At 44.4% G+C, this 22,285-nt stretch overlaps 1 protein-coding gene across 7 annotated transcripts in view; it reads left to right on the forward strand.

Moving 5' to 3' along the window:
- Positions 1–15,225, forward strand: part of HOMER3 (homer scaffold protein 3) — a 126,125-nt gene extending 110,900 nt beyond the window's left edge. For all 7 annotated transcript variants that reach the window (XM_069962258.1, XM_069962263.1, XM_069962257.1 and 4 more), the window contains one exon: positions 14,646–15,225. In XM_069962258.1, the coding sequence (XP_069818359.1) occupies positions 14,646–14,834 (189 nt within the window). In that variant the 3' untranslated portion in view covers positions 14,835–15,225. The remainder of the gene's footprint in view (positions 1–14,645) is intronic.
- Positions 15,226–22,285: the final 7,060 nt, after the last annotated feature.

Genomic DNA, 22,285 nt, shown 5'->3' on the forward strand with positions numbered 1-22,285 from the left:
CCATGTTAGGGGGGCATGGTCTGTCACTAACTTGAATTTTCTGCCTAGCAAGTAGTACCTTAGGGACTCTAGGGCCCATTTCACTGCCAGACATTCTCGCTCAACAATGGCGTAGTTTTTTTCGGCCGGGGATAGTTTTCTGCTTAAGTACATCACCGGGTGCTCCTCGCCATTCACGACCTGTGAGAGAACGGCGCCTAACCCTGTATTAGAGGCATCTGTCTGGACCAGAAACTCTTGCCTAAAGTCAGGGGTAACTAGTACAGGTTGTTGACACAAGGCAGATTTAAGGCTTTGAAAAGCCTTCTCGGCCTCTGGAGTCCATGTCACCATTGCTGACTTACCTCCCTTTGTCAGGTCAGTTAGCGGGGCTGCAACTGTGGCAAAGTTTGGCACAAACCTACGGTAATAGCCCGTAATACCCAGGAAAGCTCTGACCTGTTTCTTTGTGAGGGGTTTAGGCCAATTCTGTATTGCCTCGATTTTATTTAGTTGTGGTTTCACTAACCCCCTCCCAATAATGTAGCCCAAGTATTTGGCCTCCTCTAAGGCTAGTGCACACTTCTCTGCATTGATGGTTAACCCCGCATCGCTTATGGCTTCTAACACCGCCTGGACCTTACAGAGGTGACTTTCCCAATCAGGGCTAAAAATGACCACATCATCGAGGTAGGCAGCGGAGTAATCACGATGTGGTCGCAGAATCAAGTCCATCAACCTCTGAAAAGTGGCAGGGGCTCCATGTAACCCGAATGGCATCACTACATATTGGAAGAGCCCATCAGGGGTGGAGAATGCAGTCTTCTCTTTAGCCTCAGGAGTGAGGGGGATCTGCCAGTAGCCTTTTGTGAGATCGAGGGTGGTTATGTACCTGGCATTACCCATTCTTTCAATCAACTCATCTACCCTGGGCATGGGGTAGGCATCGAACTTGGAGATCTCATTTAACTTTCTAAAGTCATTACAGAACCTCCAAGTTCCATTGGGCTTTGGGATTAACACAATCGGGCTGGACCATTCGCTCTGGGACACCTCAATGACTCCTAGGTCAAGCATACGTTGTACCTCGGCTGACACCGCCTCCCTCCGTGCTTCTGGTATTCTATAGGGCTTAAGGTTTACCCTGCTTCTAGGCTCAGTTTCAATGTGATGGTGAATGAGATGTGTACGCCCTGGTAGGTCAGAAAACTTGTCTTTATTTTCCTGCAAAAATTCTTTAGTCTCCTGCTTCTGTGACACTGATAGGGTGTCACCAATCTTGACCGGAGGGATTGGTTGTGACAAATTATTAACAGAGTTTGTCGCCACCAAGGATTCCCTGTCTTTCCAGGGCTTGATCAAGTTTATGTGATAAACTTGGAAAGGCTTCCTTCTACCTGGTTGGTGTATCTTGTAGTTGACCTCACTGATCTTCTCTACAATTTCATAGGGACCTTGCCACTTGGCTAAGAATTTACTTTCTACAGTGGGAACAAGAATGAGTACCCGGTCACCTGGGCTAAATGTCCTGATTCTCGCAGAACGATTGTAAATTCTGCTTTGGCTCTCTTGCGCCCTCTGGAGGTGTTCCCTTACTAGGGGCATTACAGAGGCTATACGGTCCTGCATTTGTGCTACATGCTCAATAACACTCTTATATGGGGTGGACTCACTTTCCCAGGTCTCTTTTGCAATATCCAACAAACCCCTAGGGTGACGACCATAGACCAACTCGAAGGGAGAGAACCCTGTGGATGCTTGGGGCACTTCCCTAATAGCAAACATCAGGTAAGGAAGTAAGTGATCCCAATCCCGACCATCTTTTTCCACCACTTTCTTTAACATATGTTTTAGGGTTTTATTAAACCTCTCCACTAATCCATCTGTTTGGGGATGATATACAGAGGTACGTAGGTGTGAGATTTTAAACAGTTTGCATACATCCTTCATCACCTTTGACATAAACGGGGTACCTTGGTCGGTCAAGATCTCCTTGGGGATCCCCACCCTGGAAAACATATAAAACAATTCACGCGCAATTGTTTTAGATGCAGTGTTTCTTAAGGGGACAGCCTCAGGATAGCGGGTTGCGTAGTCTAAGACCACCAAAATGTACTGGTGTCCCCTTGCCGACTTTACAATGGGACCCACTAAGTCCATTGCAATGCGGTCAAAAGGTACCTCTATGATGGGGAGCGAAACCAACGGGCTGCGGAAATGCGACACTGGGGCGCTAAGCTGACATGTGGGGCACGACTCACAGTATTTTTTTATGTCAGCATAAATCGCAGGCCAATAAGGACATGTCCCCAAGTGGCCCCCAAGGACATGATTATGGGCCATGTCGAGTACCTGACGCCGGTACGACTTAGGCACCAGAAGCTGTTCCACAACCTCATCATTAATTTTAGTGACTCTATAGTAGAGATCGTTAGTCACAGAAAAATGTGGAAACTTTTTCTCAGCTTCTGGTTCCTGAGGTACCCCATTCATAACAGTGACCTGCTCTCTCGCATTTTTGAGAGTGGGGTCCTGCAACTGTGCAGTACCAAAATTATCTCTAGACACCTCTAAGTCTGGAACATTCTGGTCAGTGGGAGGAGCCTCTTCCTCACCAGCCAGGACCTGCAAAGGAAAAGCATTTTCATCCTGTACATTCTTATCATTTACCGTGGGTAATGCAATAGACTTAGGGGTCTCCTCACTCCTTTCAGGGGATTGTTGTTTTCCCCATAAAGCCCAGAACAATGGAAAATCACGCCCCAATATCACATTATGCATAAGGTTTTTAACCACACCCACTTCATATTGTACAGTGCCTAGTTCAGTCCCGACATTAGCCAGTACTATAGGGTACACCTTTGTATCGCCATGTATGCAGACCACACTCATATGTCTTTTTGGCACAAAGTCCCCAGTCACCAGGCTGGCATGCACCAAGGTGACAAGGCTTCCTGAGTCCAGCAACGCCTTAACAGGGAAGTCATTGACAGTAATGTTGCAGACTTGTGGTTCAGTCTCTAGTCCCGTGACTGCAACAAAAGACGGCTCTGCAAATAGCGACTGACGCCGGCTAGCGTCACACTCCATGGGCTCAGTGGTAAGAGGGCAATGGGCAGACATATGTCCCGTCTCATGGCATCTCCAGCACTGGATAGGGCCTGGTCTCCTTGGCAGGGAGTCCTTTTTAGGGCCACTTAGCCACCTGGGACCACCACCAGTCTTTTGCCCTTGAGACACCTCCTGAGCGCTCTTCCCTCTATCAGCACCCCTCCACACTCCCCCAATAGATGGAAGTCTCTTACCAGCTGACGGCACAGATCTGGCACTCCGGAGAGGTGATGGTGCTGCAGGAACATCACGGAGGTAGTCCTCGGTCGCCTGGAACCTCTCGACAAGGTTGACAAGTTCGTCGGCACTCCTAGGGTCACCTTGTCCCACCCAGCGTTGCAGATCAGCAGGGAGTGCTCGTAGGTAGCGATCCATCACGACCCTCTCTAGGATCTGGGCAGGAGTAGAGGTGTCTGGCTCCAACCACTTTCTTGCCAAATGGATCAGGTCGTACATCTGGGACCTCGCTGACTTGTCCAGACTGTAGCTCCAGTTGCGGACCCTCCGGGCACGGACAGCAGCAGTAACTCCTAGTCGGGCGAGTATCTCTGCTCTTAGCCGAGGATAGTCCTTGACCTCTTGCTCACTGAGGTCATAGTAGGCCTTTTGAGGTTCGCCTGTTAAATAGGGCGCAATCACTTCTGCCCACTCAGTGGAGGGTAACTTCTCTCGCTCAGCCACCCGCTCAAAGACCGTTAAGTAGGCCTCAATATCATCATCAGCAGTCATCTTTTGCAGCGCTCGCTGCACAGCTCTTCTCACAGACACAGTCTCTGGAGCGGCTGCTGCCACCAGCTGGGGATTAGCACCTGCAGACGCCTCTTGCTTCGCTATCAGGTGTTCAATAAGTCTCTGTTGCTGAGCCATCACTTGCTGATGTGCAGCCATTGCCTGTTCATGGCGAAGGTTAGCGGCCGCCTGGTCCTGCTTAGCGGCTGCCTGAGCCTGTTGTTGTGCGACCAACGCCTGTTGTTGCAGACTCACTTGCATTAACTGCTTCATCATCTCCTCCATGTTGCTTGTCTGTTCTTGGAGTGAAGCAGCAGCCTTCACCCAGGACATACGCAGCTGTAGCCAAGTTGATGCACACCGTTGCCCCTAGCAACCGTTTTGCCCGCTCCGCAGCACCAATTGTAGGGATCTTCCTGGGGGATGGTGTGTGTGGACACAGTTCACATCAGGCTTTGAGTTATAAAAGGTCAACTTGGCGTTTATTAGCGGCATAAACAGTCCATTAAACGTAAATAGAGCAATACCATGCTTGAAAACAGAACAAACAAAAAAAGGTCTTGCCCGTCTGGGCACTTACTAACACAGGTCACCTATCTGACACTTCCAGAGGCAGTATCGCAGGGTGTGAATAGACCCCAGCAGTGTTAGTACTCCTTGCTCCCAGGAAACACAGCATGCAGGCTGTTCACCCTGGCTGAGAGCAATCCCCTGTAGCTCTGTGGAGCTTTTGACTTGTTGCAGGCTAATCAGGGCACACCTGACTGCAACAACCGAACTGGATCGGGGGGAAGGGAATGGCAGGTCCCACTACCAACCTACCCACCATTCCAGTAAATCCGGCCCGGAAAATGGAAAGAACAACTCAGCAGCATAATACTGCTGAGTAAGAGATCTTTCCCGGATTTACCACCTCACCATGTGCCGAAGCCTGGGTGAGATGTACCTCCCCTCGAACACCTTTCCTGTGACATGTCCACAATATATATATATATATATATATATAGCCTTTGATCTTATATAATGTCCTGGAAGACAGTCAGTAATGGTAGATATAATAATGTAGTAATGTGCATTATATACACTGCATGTAGTAAGTATTCCATACATGTGGGTATTTTTCAGTGTGGATTCTCTTTGTCAGCGTGCTGCGCGTTGCCATGGAAATGCTTTGCCCTGGTGCTTTGTTGAAGGATACACAGTTGGCTCCCTGTTATTCTAGCTTGTTGGAAGGGAAAAGTCATTGGATGAGGGAGGAGCAGTTTACTGTATTCTTTCTGCACTGTATTCTTTCTGCACTACTCATGACATTGAAATATGCCCATGTACTGTATAGGACCCTTATATTGAGAAAAATGATGGAGAAAATGTATCATAAGTGTGAATTGTTTCCCCATTCTAAAGTAAGGCCATGTTCCCAATATGTAAGTTCCCAAAATGTAAGTTCCGTAGTAATCACGGCCGTTGTTACAACGGCCATGATTACTACGGAACTTACATAGTGCTGCCTTCTAAGGAATCCCGACCAGAGTGTATACACATGGTATACACTATGGCCGGGATCCGTATCAGCGCTGCAAGAAACTAATATGTCAGTTCACACAATGGAGCGTGTGGCTCCGGCCGAAAGCTCCATTGTGTGCAGAGGAAAATTCGGATGCGGATGCGCACGGATGTGCCCACATCCGAATTCAGCGGCAGTAAAGATCATCCAACCGGTACTTCAGCACCAGCCGGGATGATCTTCTCAGGCACTGGCCGTTTCGGTCGGGTCACGGAATAGCCGACGTCTTACAAAGTGTGAACATGGCCTTATAATGCAGACATAAACAATATTGACAAAATGTTTTGAAACCAGGGCTGTGGAGTCTGAGTTGTGGAGTTGGAGTCAGAGCTAGTTTTGGCTGGAATCGGAAAAAATGTACCGACTCCGACTCCAGCTTTAAAAAAAAAAAAATCTTAGAACAATTTAGAATTGAGTTTTGATATGAATTTTATAAGTTTTGCTCATCAATATATACTATGAGCAGCATTCTAATAGGACACTGGCCCTATTACATAAGGGTGGTCATGGAAAAGTTGTCAGTCACTATTTGGCAGTTTGTTTCTGAGCTGGAAGAGTCCATTGTGTGGGGGGAGATCTGTGCTGTTCTCTCCCTGGATGCTGGATGACTGTATATGAGCAGCAGTGTAATATGGAGATATCATGTGTAATATAGAGGAGTAGGAGAAGACATAAGTAGTGTAGCAGTAGCCTCTGTCCTAAATGTGGGTTTTTTCTTCAGTGTCCTATGGCTGCCGCAGGCTGTGTGTGTGTATGCTATGGCTGCAGGAGGCTGTGTGTATGTGCGTTATGGCTGCAGCAGGCTGTGTGAGTGTGCTATGGCTGCAGCAGGCTGTGTGAGTGTGCTATGGCGTGTCCCCACACCCACAGTGACCCCTCCATATCACTATGGCTGACCCCTCTATATATCACTATGTGTGACCCCCCTCTATATCACTATGGCTGACCTCTATATTACAGGTATCTGGCATTGTTAGCAGTGTTTCTGTGTGTATGGTGAATATTTTGTTAGAAACTAAAAGACCACCTGCTCCTTCTAGTCTAGTTGTGAGTTGATCAGGACATGGAGGCTGGAGACTGGCTGCATCCACTGCACACACAGGAGAAGCTTCTTTATATCTTTCCTTATTTCCTCAGAAGTCGCCCCCAGGATCATGTAGGACATTAGGGAGAAGCTGCTGAGCCAGTGTGATAAACAACTCCCCTGCTATCTGACTGGCCATTTATGAAGGAGCAGGAGTCGGACCTGATAAAATTCAGGAGTCGGAGTCAGACCTGCTGCTTACCGACTCCACAGCCCTGTTTGAAACACACATCTATTTTAATACCCATAGTAAAGGATGACCCAAAACAAGAAGGCCCCAATGGAGCTTTTATTAGGGGGTGGGGTAAATTGGACAGACTCCAAATTAGCAATAACACTAGGGTTGGTTTCACACTACGTGAGACACTGGCGATTCTGTGACCCGGCTGGGTCACAGAACAGCCGGTGTCAGTGAAGTTCATCCCTGCCAGTACTGCAGTAACAACCGGATAGTCCTCATTTGTGCTGAATTGTGATGCATCAGTGTGCGCCCGCATTTTAATTCACTAAAGCCGACAATGGAAAGTCTGGAGCAGCACTTTCCATTGTGTGACCTGTCAGTTCTGCACGGCCGCTATTTAATGAATAATGGCCGCACAAAACTGACATGTCAGTTTTTCCTGTGGCCACTAGGGATCCTGGCTGGAGAGTATACTATGTGTATACACTCTGTCAGGGATTCCCTTTGACTGCAGTGCTACATAACATTTCTAATAATCACGGCCGTTGTAGCAAATCGGCAACAATAGCCGCGATTAATAGAAAAGTTACATTGTGTGAGCATAGCCTTAGATGGTAATATTAGAAATTCCTCCTAAGCCAGAAGCAATCTCATACTGTTTCTCCTCCCATTCTGTCTACACCAGATATGAATGTTAAACATGCTTATTGTGACTAAGTTATATGATGGCATTGCTCTTGAACTGGATGATTAGTGGTTTTTATTGTGTATTTAACGTATTTATGACTAAGGCTAGGTTCACACTGTATAACATAGTTGAAAATGCTTTTGCATACAGTCAAATTAAATGTAAGGCCATTTAACTGTTTCTGTTGAATTACATGTACCAAAACCCCAGGAGATGAAGGTATGAGATCAAGAAACATCTCTAGTATCTGTACACTGTTATAGAAACAATGGGCTTCTATAAGTGTCACCATTGTTGAGGACCTGTATGTGGAAGCTGATTTATCACTGCTGACCTTGAGCTGGTGTTAATAAACAGACACAGAAAATGCAATTCGTCCTAGTTGACATGGTTAATAAGCAGAGCATTAGCATGAAGAACAATCATGCAGCGGCCATGTGCAGAGATGTCATTCAGTGAATGCTTCTTACTCAAATGTGGCCAGGATATCTTCTCAAAGAAGTCACTAGTTTTTAGTCATTGTCGCTCAATCATTAGGGTTAATGTCAACTAATAAAATATCAAACTGCACTGCAACTTATGTAACAGCCCATTGGCCTTATATACATGTTGAGAAGGTCACTTGGTTTTTAGGTGCATAACCCTCACTGTGCAGAATGTCAGATATTGGTGACATACAACATATGTATTTAGCACAGTGGTTTAAAGCATATTCTGGCTTACAAACAATAAAGTATACACCCTATGCAGTATTGGTCAAGAGCTTGCTTGGATCCTTCAGCTGTCCAAGGGCCTGTGCTGTGTTTACAAACAGAATGAACCTTTAACGGGTTATCCGGGTAACAAAAACAATATTCTAAATTATCCTCCTTCTCAATACCACCCTATGGCTATGTTCACACGTTTTTCAGCTCTGTTTAAAATGACGTCCGTCAATTTAAGTCCAAAGAAACGGACGTCATTTAGCAGCCTGGCCTCCCCTTAAGGCTGTATTACACGTAGCGATCATTATTCAAAGATTCACTATAACAATCGTTACCTAGCGATAACTAGTGATTTTTTTATCGAACGATTCTGCGGTTATTACATTCACTGTTTACTGTTATGAATGATCGCTTTTACGTTGTTATGTGGCCACTAATCGTTCCTCAGGACAGCCCACGCAACATGTTTTATCGGCAAACGACTTATTACACGAACAAATATGTATCAGCGAACTACCAACGATAATTTTTCAACATGTTGAAGGACCAAAATAATCGATTTTTCATTTGTCGTTTCATCGTTGGGTGTTATTACATGGACAGATAATTGTTCATTTCAATGTTTTAGCGAATTTTTAAACGATAATCATTCTGTGTAATAGGGCCTTTAGTGCAATGATGGCTGTTGGTACATTATTCAAGTTTGGGATTACTAATTGGCCTTTGGGTAAGTCTTAATTGAAAAGTCCATTGAATTTAAGCGTAACTATAATTTCAGTAGCCAAAAAATGAAATTCCTCAAATAAAAAGCCCATGTGTTACCCTTTAAAAAGAGTCCTAAATTGTGTTGATAGCGTGTGTGCTCGCTGAGATATCCCCAGTTGTTTGGCTCAGAAGAATAAATGAATTTTTCTCTTGGCTGAGAGAAAGTGGGCGTGGCCTATCCCTCATCTCCCTGTCTGGGTCCCTCCATTTACTGAGCAGCACCTTAGCAGATGTATCACACATAGCAGGATCAGATAGAGCCCAAGCATACAGTATCACAATGTAAGATTAGATACAGAGCCCCAGCAGATGGTATCACACACAGTGGGATTAGATACAGTCATCTGCTCTCATTACACTGTAGGATAATGTCAGCCATGGAGGTGGGGGCACCTGCTGCAGATATCTGATAGTGAATGTTATATGTACTATGGAAGGACTACAGCTGTGTTGTGCTGGGACTTGTAGTCCTCCCCTCAGTGACTCACCCACTCTCCCTCATGCAGTACATTGGAGTGATGGTGGCACTGGATACACTTGTCCCTCCATCCAGCTCTTCCCCTGCGCTGCTCCTCACACACAACACCCTCAGCTCTGCTTAGTCACCTCTGTGAGGGGAGGGGGGAAAACGTGCTGCTAGGAGGGGGGGAGGAGGTTTTGTTTCTGTCTCTCTCTGTGTCAGGGCTGTTATCTGATCCTCCTGTCAGAGTCCGTACACTAAGTACGGATCTGCAGGGAGGGGGCGTGTCCAGCAGGAATGCAGAAATAAGTCAGAGGCAAAGAGAGCTCTGAGGGGACTTTTGGCTTTATGTATTTAAAAACCTGTTCATTTTAGGTTATTAACCCCTTAGCGACCCATGACGTATCTGATACGTCATGGTGCCGCAGGGGGTGTTCAGAGCGGGGTCCCGCCGGGACCCCGCTCTGAACGGCACCGATCCCGGCTGCAATCTGCAGCCGGGCAGTGCCTCTATTAGCCGGCGCGGGTCCCGTTGCCGCGCCGGCTAATTAAGCCCTTCAATGCAGCTGTCAAACCTGACAGCTGCATTGAAGTGCTTTCCTCCGTGCATCCCTGGTGTCTAGTGGCACGGATCTCCCCCCCGCGATGCGATCGCGGGGGGGAGATCCGTTCTTCTGCCCGTGCCGGGCCTCAGCGTCGGAATGACGCTGATCCCGGCTCGGCAATAGATTGCTGTGGCCTGCAGCAGGCCATAGCAATCTATGACCGATCTAATGGATCTTTGCTGTGCATATACACAGCATTGATCTCTATGAGAGATCAGTGCTATGTATATACAAGCCCCCCAGGGGGGCTTCTAGTGTATGTAAAAAAAAAAGTAAAAAAGTGTTTTTATTAATAAAAAATCCCCTCCCCTAATAAAAGTCCAAATCACCCCCCTTTTCCCATTTTATAAATATAAATTAATAAATAAATAAATTAATAAACATATTTAGTATCGCCGCACACGTAATCGCCCGAACTATTAATTAATCACATTACTGATCTCGCACGGTAAACGGCGTAAGCGCAAAAAAATCCCAAAGTGCAAAATTGCGCATTTTTGGTCGCATCAAATCCAGAAAAAATGTAATAAAAAGCGATCAAAAAGTCGTATATGCGCCATCAAGGTACCGGTAGAAAGAACGCATCATGGTGCAAAAACTGACACCTCACACAGCCCCATAGACCAAAGGATAAAAGCGCTATAAGCCTGGGAATGGAGCGATTTTAAGTGACATATATTTGTTAACAATGGTTTGAATTTTTTACAGGCCATCCGATACAATATAAGTTATACATGTTATATATCGTTGTAATCGTAACGACTTGAGGAACATGCATAACAAGTCAGTTTTACCATAGGGCGAACGGCGTAAATGCAAAACTCCCCGAAATCAAAACAAATTCGTTTTTTTTTTCAATTTGACAGCGCAAATGATTTTTTTCCGGTTTCACAACATATTTTATGGAAAAATTATGCCTGTAATTGCAAAGTACAATTGGTTTCGCAAAAAATAAGCACTCATGTAAGTCTCTAGGTGAAAAAATGCAAGCGCTATGGACTTTTAAACATAAAATGGAAAAAGCAAAAGCGCAAAAACGAAAATTGGCTTTGACCTTAAGGGGTTAATGCATGGGTCTCAAACTCGCGGCCCTCCAGCTGTTGCAAAACTACAATTCCCATCATGCCTGGGACAGCCAAAGCTGGCTGTCCCAGGCATGATGGGAATTGTAGTTTTGCAACAGCTGGAGGGCCGCGAGTTTGAGACCCCTGGGTTAATGTATATTGCAAAAAGTCTTATCATGACCTAAGCTAACTAAAACTGAATGGTCAAAATATTTTATAGTTGCGCTTAAATGGTAAAAACAGACAGAACGGTGACAAAAGAAAAACTGCGTGTGAACTAATAAAAAACGTCCACTGTTTGCAAAAGACGTCCAAAAATAATTGTCATGATCATTATTTTGACGTCCGCGATGATAACGTCCAATGCACACAATGTATTGAATAATGGATATCAGTCATCCCATTGACTTCAAGGCATTGCATATATTCAGTAAAAAAATGCTTGTCAGAAGAGACAGGTCCTTGTGCACAGCTCTGTATTACATCCAAATAAAATGTAATGCCATATTTTTCATTTATTTATTCATTTTCCATACCACTTAAATATTCCACATTACTGTATAGCATGGGTACTCAACAACTTTTAGTGAAGGTCCACTTACCGGTGTCTTTTGTCAGGTGAAGGTCCGAGCTGAACATCAGTAAGAAACGTGCTGTTACTTTTCACAAACGTTGTTTAACCCTTTAAGGACCGTGCTAACTTTCGTTTTTGCGTTTTCGTTTTTTCCTCCATGTGCTTAAAAGGCCATAGCACTTGCATTTTACACCTACAGACCCACATGAGCCCTTATTTTTTGCGTCACTAATTGTACTTCGCAATGACAGGCTGAATTTTTCCATAAAATATGCTACGAAACCAGAAAAAAATTATATGCGCAGTGAAATTGAAAAAAAAACGCAATTATTTTTCTTTGGGGGGGCTTCATTTTTACGCCGTGTGTCCTATGGAAAAACGTAGTTGTTATATATGTTCCTCAAGTCATTACGATTAAAACGATATGTAACATGTATAACTTTTATTGTATCTGATGGCCTGTAAAAAATTAAAACCATTGTTAACAAATATACGTTCCTTAAAATCGCTCTATTCCCAGGCTAATAGCGCTTTTATCCTTTGGCCTATGGGGCTGAGTGAGGTGTCATTTTTTGCGCCATGATGTTTACTTTCTATCGGTACCTTGATTGCGCATATGCAACTTTTTGATCGCTTTTTATTACAATTTTTCTGGATTTGATGCGACCGAAAATGCGCAATTTTGCACTTTGGGATTTTTTTTGCGTTTACGCCATTTATCGTGCGAGATCAGTAATGTGATTAATTAATAGTTCGGGCGATTACGCACGCGGCGATACCAAACATGTTTGTTTGTTTATTTATTTATTTATTTTTATTTGTAAAATGGGAAAAGGGGGGTGATTCAGACTTTTATTAGGGGAGGGGATTTTTTATTAATAAAAACACTTTTTTTTACTTTCCCTTACAGTAATATGAAGCCCCCTGGGGGACTTCTATATACACAGAACTGATCTCCCATTGAGATCAATCCTGTGTATATAATAGAGCAATGATCCATCAGATCGGTGCTCTATTATAATGGTCTGCTGCAGACCATCGGAATAGATTGCCGAGCCGGGAACAGCGCCGAAGCGACGCTGAGCCCCGGCCGGCTCAGTACAACGGAACTCCCCGCCGCGATCGCATCGCGGGGGGGAGATCCCCCACTAGACACCAGGGAGAGGGGCCACATTCACTGTTCAAATGCAGCTGTCAGCTTTGACAGCAGCATTTGAATGGTTAATTAGCCGGCCGCGGCGATCGGCCGTGCCGGCTAATACACGCGGTCCCTGGCTGCACTTAGCAACCAGGGACCGCGCGCTGCAGAGAGCTCACGCCGGGAGCCCTCTCTGTTTACTCTTAACGGCCGCATGACGGGTATACCCGTCATGCATCGTTAAGAGGTTAACTATTTACATACAGAATTGATGTTTATTAGTGGGAAAACTGGCATTTTTTCTCCTTCACCAGCCCTTTCAAATTAGGTACAAAGGGGGTGACTGCCCCAGTAGTATATAGGCCCCCTGTTGCTCCCCCAGTAGTATATAGCCCCCCTGTGCGCTCCCCCAGTAGTATATAGACCCCCCTGTGCGCTCCCCAGTAGTATATAGAACCCCTGTGCGCGCTCCCCAGTAGTATATAGAACCCGTGCGCTCTCCCCCAGTAGTATATATCCCCGTTTACTCCCCCCCAGTAGTATATAGCCCCTCTGTGCGCTCTCCCCCAGTAGTATATAGATCCACTGTGCGCTCTACCCTCGTAGTATATAGCCCCTCTGTGCTCTCTCCCCCTGTAGTATATAGCCCCCCCTGAGCACTCTTTCCCTCCCATATAGCCCCAGTGCGCTCTCCCCCTCCCATATAGCCCCCCGTTTGCTCTCCCCTGTAGTATAGCCCCCCTGTGCGCTCTCCCCCTTTAGTATATAGCCCCCCTGTGCGCTCTCCCCCTGTAGTATAAAGCCCCCCATGTGTGCTCTTCCCCTGTAGTATATAGCCCCCTGTGCGCTCTCCTCCTGTAGTATATAGCCCCCTGTGCGCTCTCCCCCTGTAGTATATAGCCCCCCTGTGCGCTCTCCCCCTGTAGTATATAGCCCCCCTGTGCGCTCTCCCCCTGTAGTATATAGCCCCCCTGTGTGCTCTCCCCCTCACATATAGCCCCCCTGTGCGCTATAGTTACTGTGCAGAGCACAGCTAGCAGCAGGGGTCTGGACAGCTGGCTTCCGTGGTCCGGATTCGGACCACAGTCTGCCAGTTGAGGACACCTGCTGTATGGAGATTGTCATCATGCAGACTTGCATCTGTCTATGTTCCCATTGGGTTCACAATCTACAGTAAATTCCAAATTATACCTGAAGAAAACCCATGCAAATATGGGGAGAACATATAAACTGCAGGTAGATGTCACCTTTGCCAGATTGAAATCCAGGACCCCAGTGCTGCAAGGACCAGTGCTAGCTACTAAGCCCATGTGCATATGTAAGGCACTAAATTAAAGGGGTGTTTAATCCTAGAAGCATAGTGATGGGACATGCCATCATTCATGCAAAATCCATATAGAAGTAGAGGTATATGGAGAAACAGTATAGCTCCCTAGAGTTATATGGGTAAACTATTGCACTGAAAATGCTTATAAAGGGGTATTCTTATCTCAGCTTACATAGTTAAACTTGTAGTGCTTGTCAGCTTAAATATTTTTGCAAATACATTCATGTAGCCTCCTTCTCTTGATGTGCTGCTCTTTACCTCCCATTGTTGACAGATCATTATCTAGGTTACTGACCACTGCTCTACTCTAAAAGCTGGTGTGTATATATAGCTATAATGTAGATGTATAGAGATATAGTATATATACTGTATAATAAACTAATGTTAAACGCAGTGGTCTAGCTGTTATTATACCTATTTATGTTTAAGACCAAATATTTCCTTACTGACAATACAGTCTGAATGCACTTCCTCACATCACAACATTCCTATAGATAGATAATTCATCTGTAATCTCTGGCCACGTGTACACAAACATGCTGTATATCACAATATATGTCTAGTATAATTGTTAAGTTGTGTACATTGAGAAAAGGTAAAAGTAGGCTTGTGTCTTTTCTTTAACCTTCACACAATCTCACTAAATCCTGATTTTACTGTGTGGTTTGGCAGGAGCTGGAGGATCGAAACCAAGAACTAGAGAAAGAGCTGCAGAAGGCGGAGCAGAGTTTGAAAGATACAAACTTGGAAAGAGACAGAATACGGGAAGAAATCGGCAGAGCCGGGGATGAGCTGGATATAAAAATCTGTCAGCTCAATGAATTACGTTTGGGGCTCTCCCAGCTCCTAGAAGACAACTGAAGAGATTGGATGGTTGGCCTGACTAAACCATTGATTATGATTGTATAGCCAGTGGGATTGGGGATGGCAGCTGGACCATTCCTTACACCGAATAAGAGACAGATGAACCTGGAGTATAACAGTCTCCACTTATATTTTATTTACAGACGTCATGTCCGTAAATAATGTTAGTTGTCTAGTTCAGGCAACTGTAGAGGTAGTAAAACCAGGTCCAAGTCCAGCATACTTTCTAGCTAATACTTATACTTCCGCTGCAAATCTAATTTAGTATAGACTTTTTTTTCCCTTTTCTCTGCAGTTTGTACCAATTTCTAACTAGGAACAAAAGCCATGAAACAAAACCAAAAGTATCACGTGGACTGTGCACCAGATTAAATGTATGTCTATGTAATGCAATTACTATTCCCTATGGTGAGAGCTATAGACAGAATACATTCACTGTGCATTTCCATGTTATAGACCAGCTTTATCAGGACAAAAACATAAAATCCCATATCAATCTGGGACCAGCTATGTCAATGCCTTAATCAAATGTATTACTGGACTGTTAGCTTTCTCTGACAAGGGGACATGCATAGACGCAGGTATTGTATCCTAGACAGTTTCATTAAAGGTACTTATCAAATGGGGAGAGGATAATAATATTGCCTGCACTCTAATCAGACTTGGATACACATCTCAATGGCTTTGGCTTTCAGGGATAATCCTTCTTAGTTATAGCTATAATATGAAAATGCAGTAAAAGGAATGGGAAAATCACCATACTAACATTACAGTTTTGGGATACTAGCCTGGTACATGCCATCACATAAATCACTACTCCCAGGGTTGGTGGTTTCAGATGCATCTACAGATAACATATACCTATAGAAATCATATTGTCATCAGTGGTGGGAACATGCAAAATATACAGTCAGTATTACAGCATGTGTATGATATCAGCACATCTCCAGTTATGTGTTGTATGAAGAAAAGAGCAGGCAAAGATTTTTAGTGTGGAAGTGTAGACTGACTAAACTGAGAAAATACATATAAACCTATGTGTATTTTGGCCACTCTAACATTTTCATGTTGTGGCATTTGTGATGGGGGTTACATATCAGTACCCCCTATTACATGCCTACAATATCTTGCCAAAATACTTTCATTCCCAGAAACTGCAGTTTTGCCATTTCTCTGCTGATATCAGAGCTTAGAGAATAGATGTTAAAACTGCTCTAAGACATTTCAATTAATCGCCAGTGAAGAAAGCCATGTAAGAACCAGCCATTTGTGCCAGGATACTGCCACACATTAGGCGACTGCTTCACTGCAGTCATTCTGTCTTCTACTGCACCTTGCAGCCAGTGTCATAGCTGGACAGGGGCGTGTACTGTCCTATAACTGCTTGTCAAATAGTCAAAGTGAAAAGAGTCTCACAATAGAATAACAATAGTTTTACTTCTGGGTTAGAAATCTATATATGGGTGAAAAAGGTACTTCTTTACCATGAAACACACGTGTAAAGTCCTAGCAATGGTAATGTGATAGTGTTGGCCTAAATGACCTTATCTGTAAAGCACAATCTACAAAGCTACTATCTAACTCTTCAGCCTTCAAGACTGGTGTCACATCATGTTTGGGTAGTATGCCACCAAAAAGGTATGGTGACAAATATTGCAGTGGGCACATTCACTTTAATGGTCTGAACATAGTCCACTAGTGGTTATGCATGGTCTAGTTCCCGATTGTATACTAGCTTTTGCAGGACAAAAGCGTTTCACCTACCATGTTTTTCAATTCCATTGCTGCTCACATGTTATGTGAACCAAGCCTTAGGCTATGTTCCCACACAGTATTCTTGCTTAGTATTTTGCAACCAAAACCAGGAGTGGATAGAAAACACAGAAAGTCTACATTCACACACAGTTGAAACTGAGTGGATAGCCGCCATTTAATGACAAATAATTGGCTGTTATTTAATAACAACCACACAACAGTGTGTGAAGATAAAGGCAATCTTCACACACTGTTGTGTGGTTGTTTTTAAATAACAGTAATTATTTGTCATTAAATGGCGGCTATCCACTCAGTTTCAACTGTGTGTGAACATAGCCTTTCTGTGTTTTCAATCCACTCCTGGTTTAGGTCAAAAATACTGTGTGGGAACATAGCCTAAAGCTAATTTTGTGGGTTAGCTACCAGCAAAGTAAATAGTTCCTGACTACTGTCAGTGAAAAAAAGCATTTTTTTTTTTATTCTTTTAAAGCGAATGGAAGACTTCGCTTACTGAAATTTTTTTTATACTACTTGGTCGGTGCTGGTGTTTAGATCCCAGTGGCACAGTCCACTTTCTAAACCAATGCCTGGTTCCACCATCTACGCCAGTTTCTCTATCTGCAATTTGGCCCGCTCTATGCACTGTAGGCGCCCCAATGTCCCCTGCCTTACGTGATGCGCCTCCATCAGAATCAAGTCTGGCCATGTCACAGAGGGAAGGGGATGAACTGGAGGGCTGGGCCCACCTCAAGTGCATGAAACAGGTCAAATTGCAGATCGAGAAACTGGGCCAGATGTCGGGAACCAAGTGGCAGTTTGAAAAATAGACCTAGTCACCGAGATCTACTCGCCGCCTCAGACCAGATTAGAAAAAAGTAAGCAAAGTGGTACATTTGCTTTAAATAAATGAAACATTCAAAAATTCATTTGTGTATTTGGGTTTTATTACACATTTTCTAATCATTAGGGATTCTGCAGGTTCTATATATTTCTTTACATGGGAAGCCACAGAAACCTGTTTATGGTACATTCCATTGCTATATCGGTCTTCTTCTCAGGGATCACCTAAGCTGAGTTATGATCAAAGTTGATCAACTTTGAGTTAATCATACCTGAGCTTAGATGGTTGCTCAGTAAAAGACAGCAGTGGCTGGAGATCAAGCTGTAAGATGAACTGTGAATGGCATTCTACATACAGTAATACACAAATGCTGCAGAAGGCAAGTGGTTTAAATTGTTAATAAACCCAGGTACAAAAATGGTTGCTAGTCCAATATACATGCGGCTGCAAAGTGTAAGTGCACTCTATAAAAAGTTCAGGGATATCTAATGCATACCTGGCAGCAATAAATAGCAATATAATTAGCCTCTTTTCACCCTGTTAATGGCAAACCATATTTTTCTGTTCAGTTTAACTATTGGTGTTCTCTTATACACGACTTACATACAGATCTAAATCTGACTTATGACTGCACTTAGGGCTGGGCGATATTGACCTTAATCAATATCGCGGTTTATCGCACATGTAGCCGCGGTAACGATAATTCAACGATAATTATGACACGCCCCTTTTTGCAAACCACACCCACACCACACCCACACCAAACTGACGACATTTCGATTAAAAAAAGTAAAAAAGAACTCACTGAGCAGCAACCCGTGGTTAGTCTATTATCATTATTATTAGTCATTATTAGGGGACCTGGACATGTATACAGGTATACAGCCTCTACAGGATGTGTATACACAGGGGGTCACATAGGGATTGTTGTTTATGACTATACGGGGGTGGGAGGGGGGTGGCTAGGGGTGTATTACTATACAGGAGGTACATAGGGATGGAGGTACGGGTCTATACATGGGAGTGCATATGGATAGAGATGTATGACTATACAGGGGGGGGATAGGGGATGTATGACTATACAGGGGGGGCATAGGGATAGGGATGTATGACTATACAGGGAGGATAGGGGTGTATGACTATACAGGGGGTGGATAGGGGATGTATGACTATACAGGGGGGGGATAGGGGATGTATGACTATACAGGGGGGGATAAGGGATGTATGACTATACAGGGGGGGATAGGGGATGTATGACTATACAGGGGGGGCATAGGGATAGGGATGTATGACTATACAGGCGGGGCACATAGAGATAGGAGTGTATGACTATACAGGGGGGGCACATAGGGATAGGGATGTATGACTATACAGGGGGGATAGGGGATGTATGACTATACAGGGGGTGGATTGGGGTGTATTACTATACAGGGGGGACGGATTGGGGTGTATGACTATATAGGGGTGTATTACTGTACAAGGAGCACAGGGAGGTGTATGCTGGGACCTGTAGTCCCCTCAGTACAGGACTGTAACATAGGAGGAATAATGGGCTGCAGCAGGCAGGATGCCACACACAGCAATGTCTCCTCTAAGTTATCCTGCCTGCTGCAGCCCATTATTCCTCCTATGTTACAGTCCTGTACTGTACTACAGGAAAGCCGCTGCCAAGTGCTGCTGTGACATGGCCGCGTCCCTGCACACACAGGACAACATGTGCAGCGCTCGCCGGCCGGGTGTGTGTGTGTGTGTATGTGGGGGGGGCTCGGACGGGACTGATGCCGGTCCCCCCTCCCGGACCAGTCCCATCCGATCGCCCCCACACCCGGCCGGCGCGGCCATATCACAGCAGCACTTGGCGGCGGCTTTCCTGTAGTCCCCTCAGTGTGCAGGGACGCCGGACCGGACGGGTGGTGGGCGCTTTGGCAGGAAAGGTGCGGCGGGACGGAACCTCGGACCGGACGAGTGGGTAGGGAGGACAGGTGCGCGGACCGGACTGGCGGTCGCTTGGGGAGGGGGAAGGGGAGAGCATTCTTACTTGGACCCTGCTGCTGCTCCTCCACCTCCCGCTGATACCAGCGCTAGTGCCGGGCCGCTCATGTGTGTGCGGGGGGCTCTGACAGGACGGGCGCAGGGACACAGAAATACAAAAATACCGCAAATACCGTCCTGGCCAAGTTGAAGTCGGTTAACCGACGCCAGTGACGGTATCGGTATTTTTGCGGTATACCGCCCAGCCCTAACTGCACTCATAATGTACTGCTTGTAACCCAAACAAAAACTCCAAGTCAATTCTTTGGGCTGACGGCAGAATCCATAGAATGACACAGCACCTTTTCATATTTCCACATGTGCTTAGAGTTAGCAGTTAGGAACATATATTACAGCTGACAGATTCACTTTAACCAAGCCAGACAATAGCAAAACACAACAGTCGCTGAGCTCAAGGAGATCAGCAAAAAAAAAATAATAATAATAATAATTCTGTGTTCAATAGTCTCCTTGATACATTGCCCCTAAAAAATGTGAATATACAAATAAAAAAAAAAAAAGAGGCCTCAGTCACAAGTCTCAAAACACAGAATTAGCCAGATTTCCCTCCTGGGACAGAAACCTGTTGCTAAGGGGTACCTCCCAGTGAGGAGATCACCAAACCACCATGATACGTAGCCCCTTAAGTCCCGCACTGTTGCGCGTATTAGGACATAAATAGGGAAACACCAGGGTGGCCCCTTTTGTATCAAAGTCTAACTCTGCTGCAAGTATGGCGACATTACAAGGGAAAACCAAAGCCAGGCATCCATCCACCCTCCTTTCCAGGAGGGATCTCTGGCTGTTCCTGTGTTTTGAGACTCATGACTGAGGCTCCACAGACCTACTCCACACTGATGAGGGGCAATACACTAAAGCAGCTGTCTGTGGATGGATACCTGGCTTAGGTATTTCTCTCGGAGTTAGACTTTGAAGCAAAAAGGGCCACCCTGGTATTTCCCTATTTGTGTCCTAATACTAGCAAGAGAGTGGGTCTTACGGGGCTATGTATCAGGGTGGTTTGGTGATCTCCTCACTAGGAGGCACACCCAAGCAACAGGTTTCCTTCCCAGGAGGGATATGTGGCTATTCCCATGTGTTGAAACTTGTGACTGAGGCTCATAAGCCAGATAATAGTTGGTCTAAATGTAGACTAGACAGTCTAAAGATGCTATACACTTATCAAACAACCTGAGCCACTGTGATAAATCTGGTGCATTTTTAGACAGTCCAGTCTAAGTTTATATTGTAGATATGCCCCTCAGTAGATTTATGAGGAAAGCTTGACAGTCATAGCCCTTTGCGTTAATAAATGATTTCCAAGTGTGGGCATTAGGTATCATCAGACTATATAAGTAGAGTACACAGAGCATAGTCTACAGATTAAGTCAGTCTGACAGCAGAAAGATTACCTCTTGATGGTTTCCAATATTTAACCAGTGGAGTTTCACACTAGAGGAATCATACAGCAATTTATTTTCCTTGCCAGTCCAATGTATCCATGTTCAGCATTCCTGCCGTACCATTGGAAAAGAAAAAATGTAGAACCTTGCACTTCTGGTCTCAGCATCTCAGGAAGGCAAAGATAAAAAAAAAAAAAGTAAAGAACAGACACTACATGTTGTTAGAAGTTAAAAGTATTACAGGGTTTATCTTGTTTTTACTTCTGTCAGGAACCATCCTAACCCTGTCAGGATACAAGACAAACTACCAACATTGAGCCATCAGTTTACTAGTTTCATTTTTCAGAAGCACAAACTTTGTTTGCAGTTTCCCTTATCAGTAGTACACAATGAATACACAATACATAAATTTGAAATGTTTAGACACTTTGAAGAGTTTCTCAATTTTAATAAAGCTTTGCAGCTTTGAATAACACGTGTGTTTAATTTGTGAACCTATTTCTTTTTTTTCTTTTTTTTTTTGTGGTGTGAAACTGCCAAAAAACTAAGAATTTTAGAAAAGCAAGGAAACCAGATAGAAAAATAAGCAGCACCCCACATTTGGATAGGTACAATTTTGTTGATAGACAGAAACCTTACAGCTTCAGAGTTGTCAGTCATTTTTGTAAAGGTGTTTTGTGTTAACACGTTAAAAAAAGGAAGCACATCAACCGCTCACACTTTAAAATTGCAAAAATAAAGTTGTGTTGCCAAGAGCGGCTATGAAACGAGTGAGTGTGAAGGAAGCTGTCAGGTGGCAGCATAGGCAAGTCTGCTTGTGTAGTGGTAGAGAAGGAATTTAAAAACTGTAAAGGCTGCTGTGGTGTTTAGGAGGTGGAGAATTTATAACGAATGTAAGGAATAGTGAACCTATAAAGTCAACCGCAAATAGCTTCATGTCATCACCTAGGATAAGCTATTCTTTTGTGGGTCCAAATTGGCATATGGGCCACAGGTTTGCAATCTCTGGCCTAGTAAACTCAACATTCCAAAAACCACTGGGTAGAAAAAAAAAAAAAAAAAAAATAGTATGGTACCTTTTTAGCCAGAAAAATCCATATGGTGACAAATACTTGTGATCAAAGTATTTTAGGAGTAAAACCTTTATTGGCCAACAAAAAAAAAAGTTAAAATTATGAGCTTTCGGGATTTAAATTTTTTTGTTGGCCAATAAGGGTATCAATTGTAAAATACTTTGATCACAAGTATTTACCACCAAAAACCACTGGGGAAATACAACCCAATTTGGTGTTGTAGGAAGCCGCTTCATGGTAAATCTTCCTTTCAGGGAGAGCAAATCCCTACAACCATGGTGTGACCCTAGTCTTCCACACAGTAAGAAAGCTCGGTTCCCACATTTATAGTAACTTCATAGTGGA

The sequence above is a fragment of the Dendropsophus ebraccatus genome, chromosome 3 (assembly GCF_027789765.1).
Source record: "Dendropsophus ebraccatus isolate aDenEbr1 chromosome 3, aDenEbr1.pat, whole genome shotgun sequence".
NCBI lineage: Eukaryota > Metazoa > Chordata > Amphibia > Anura > Hylidae > Dendropsophus > Dendropsophus ebraccatus.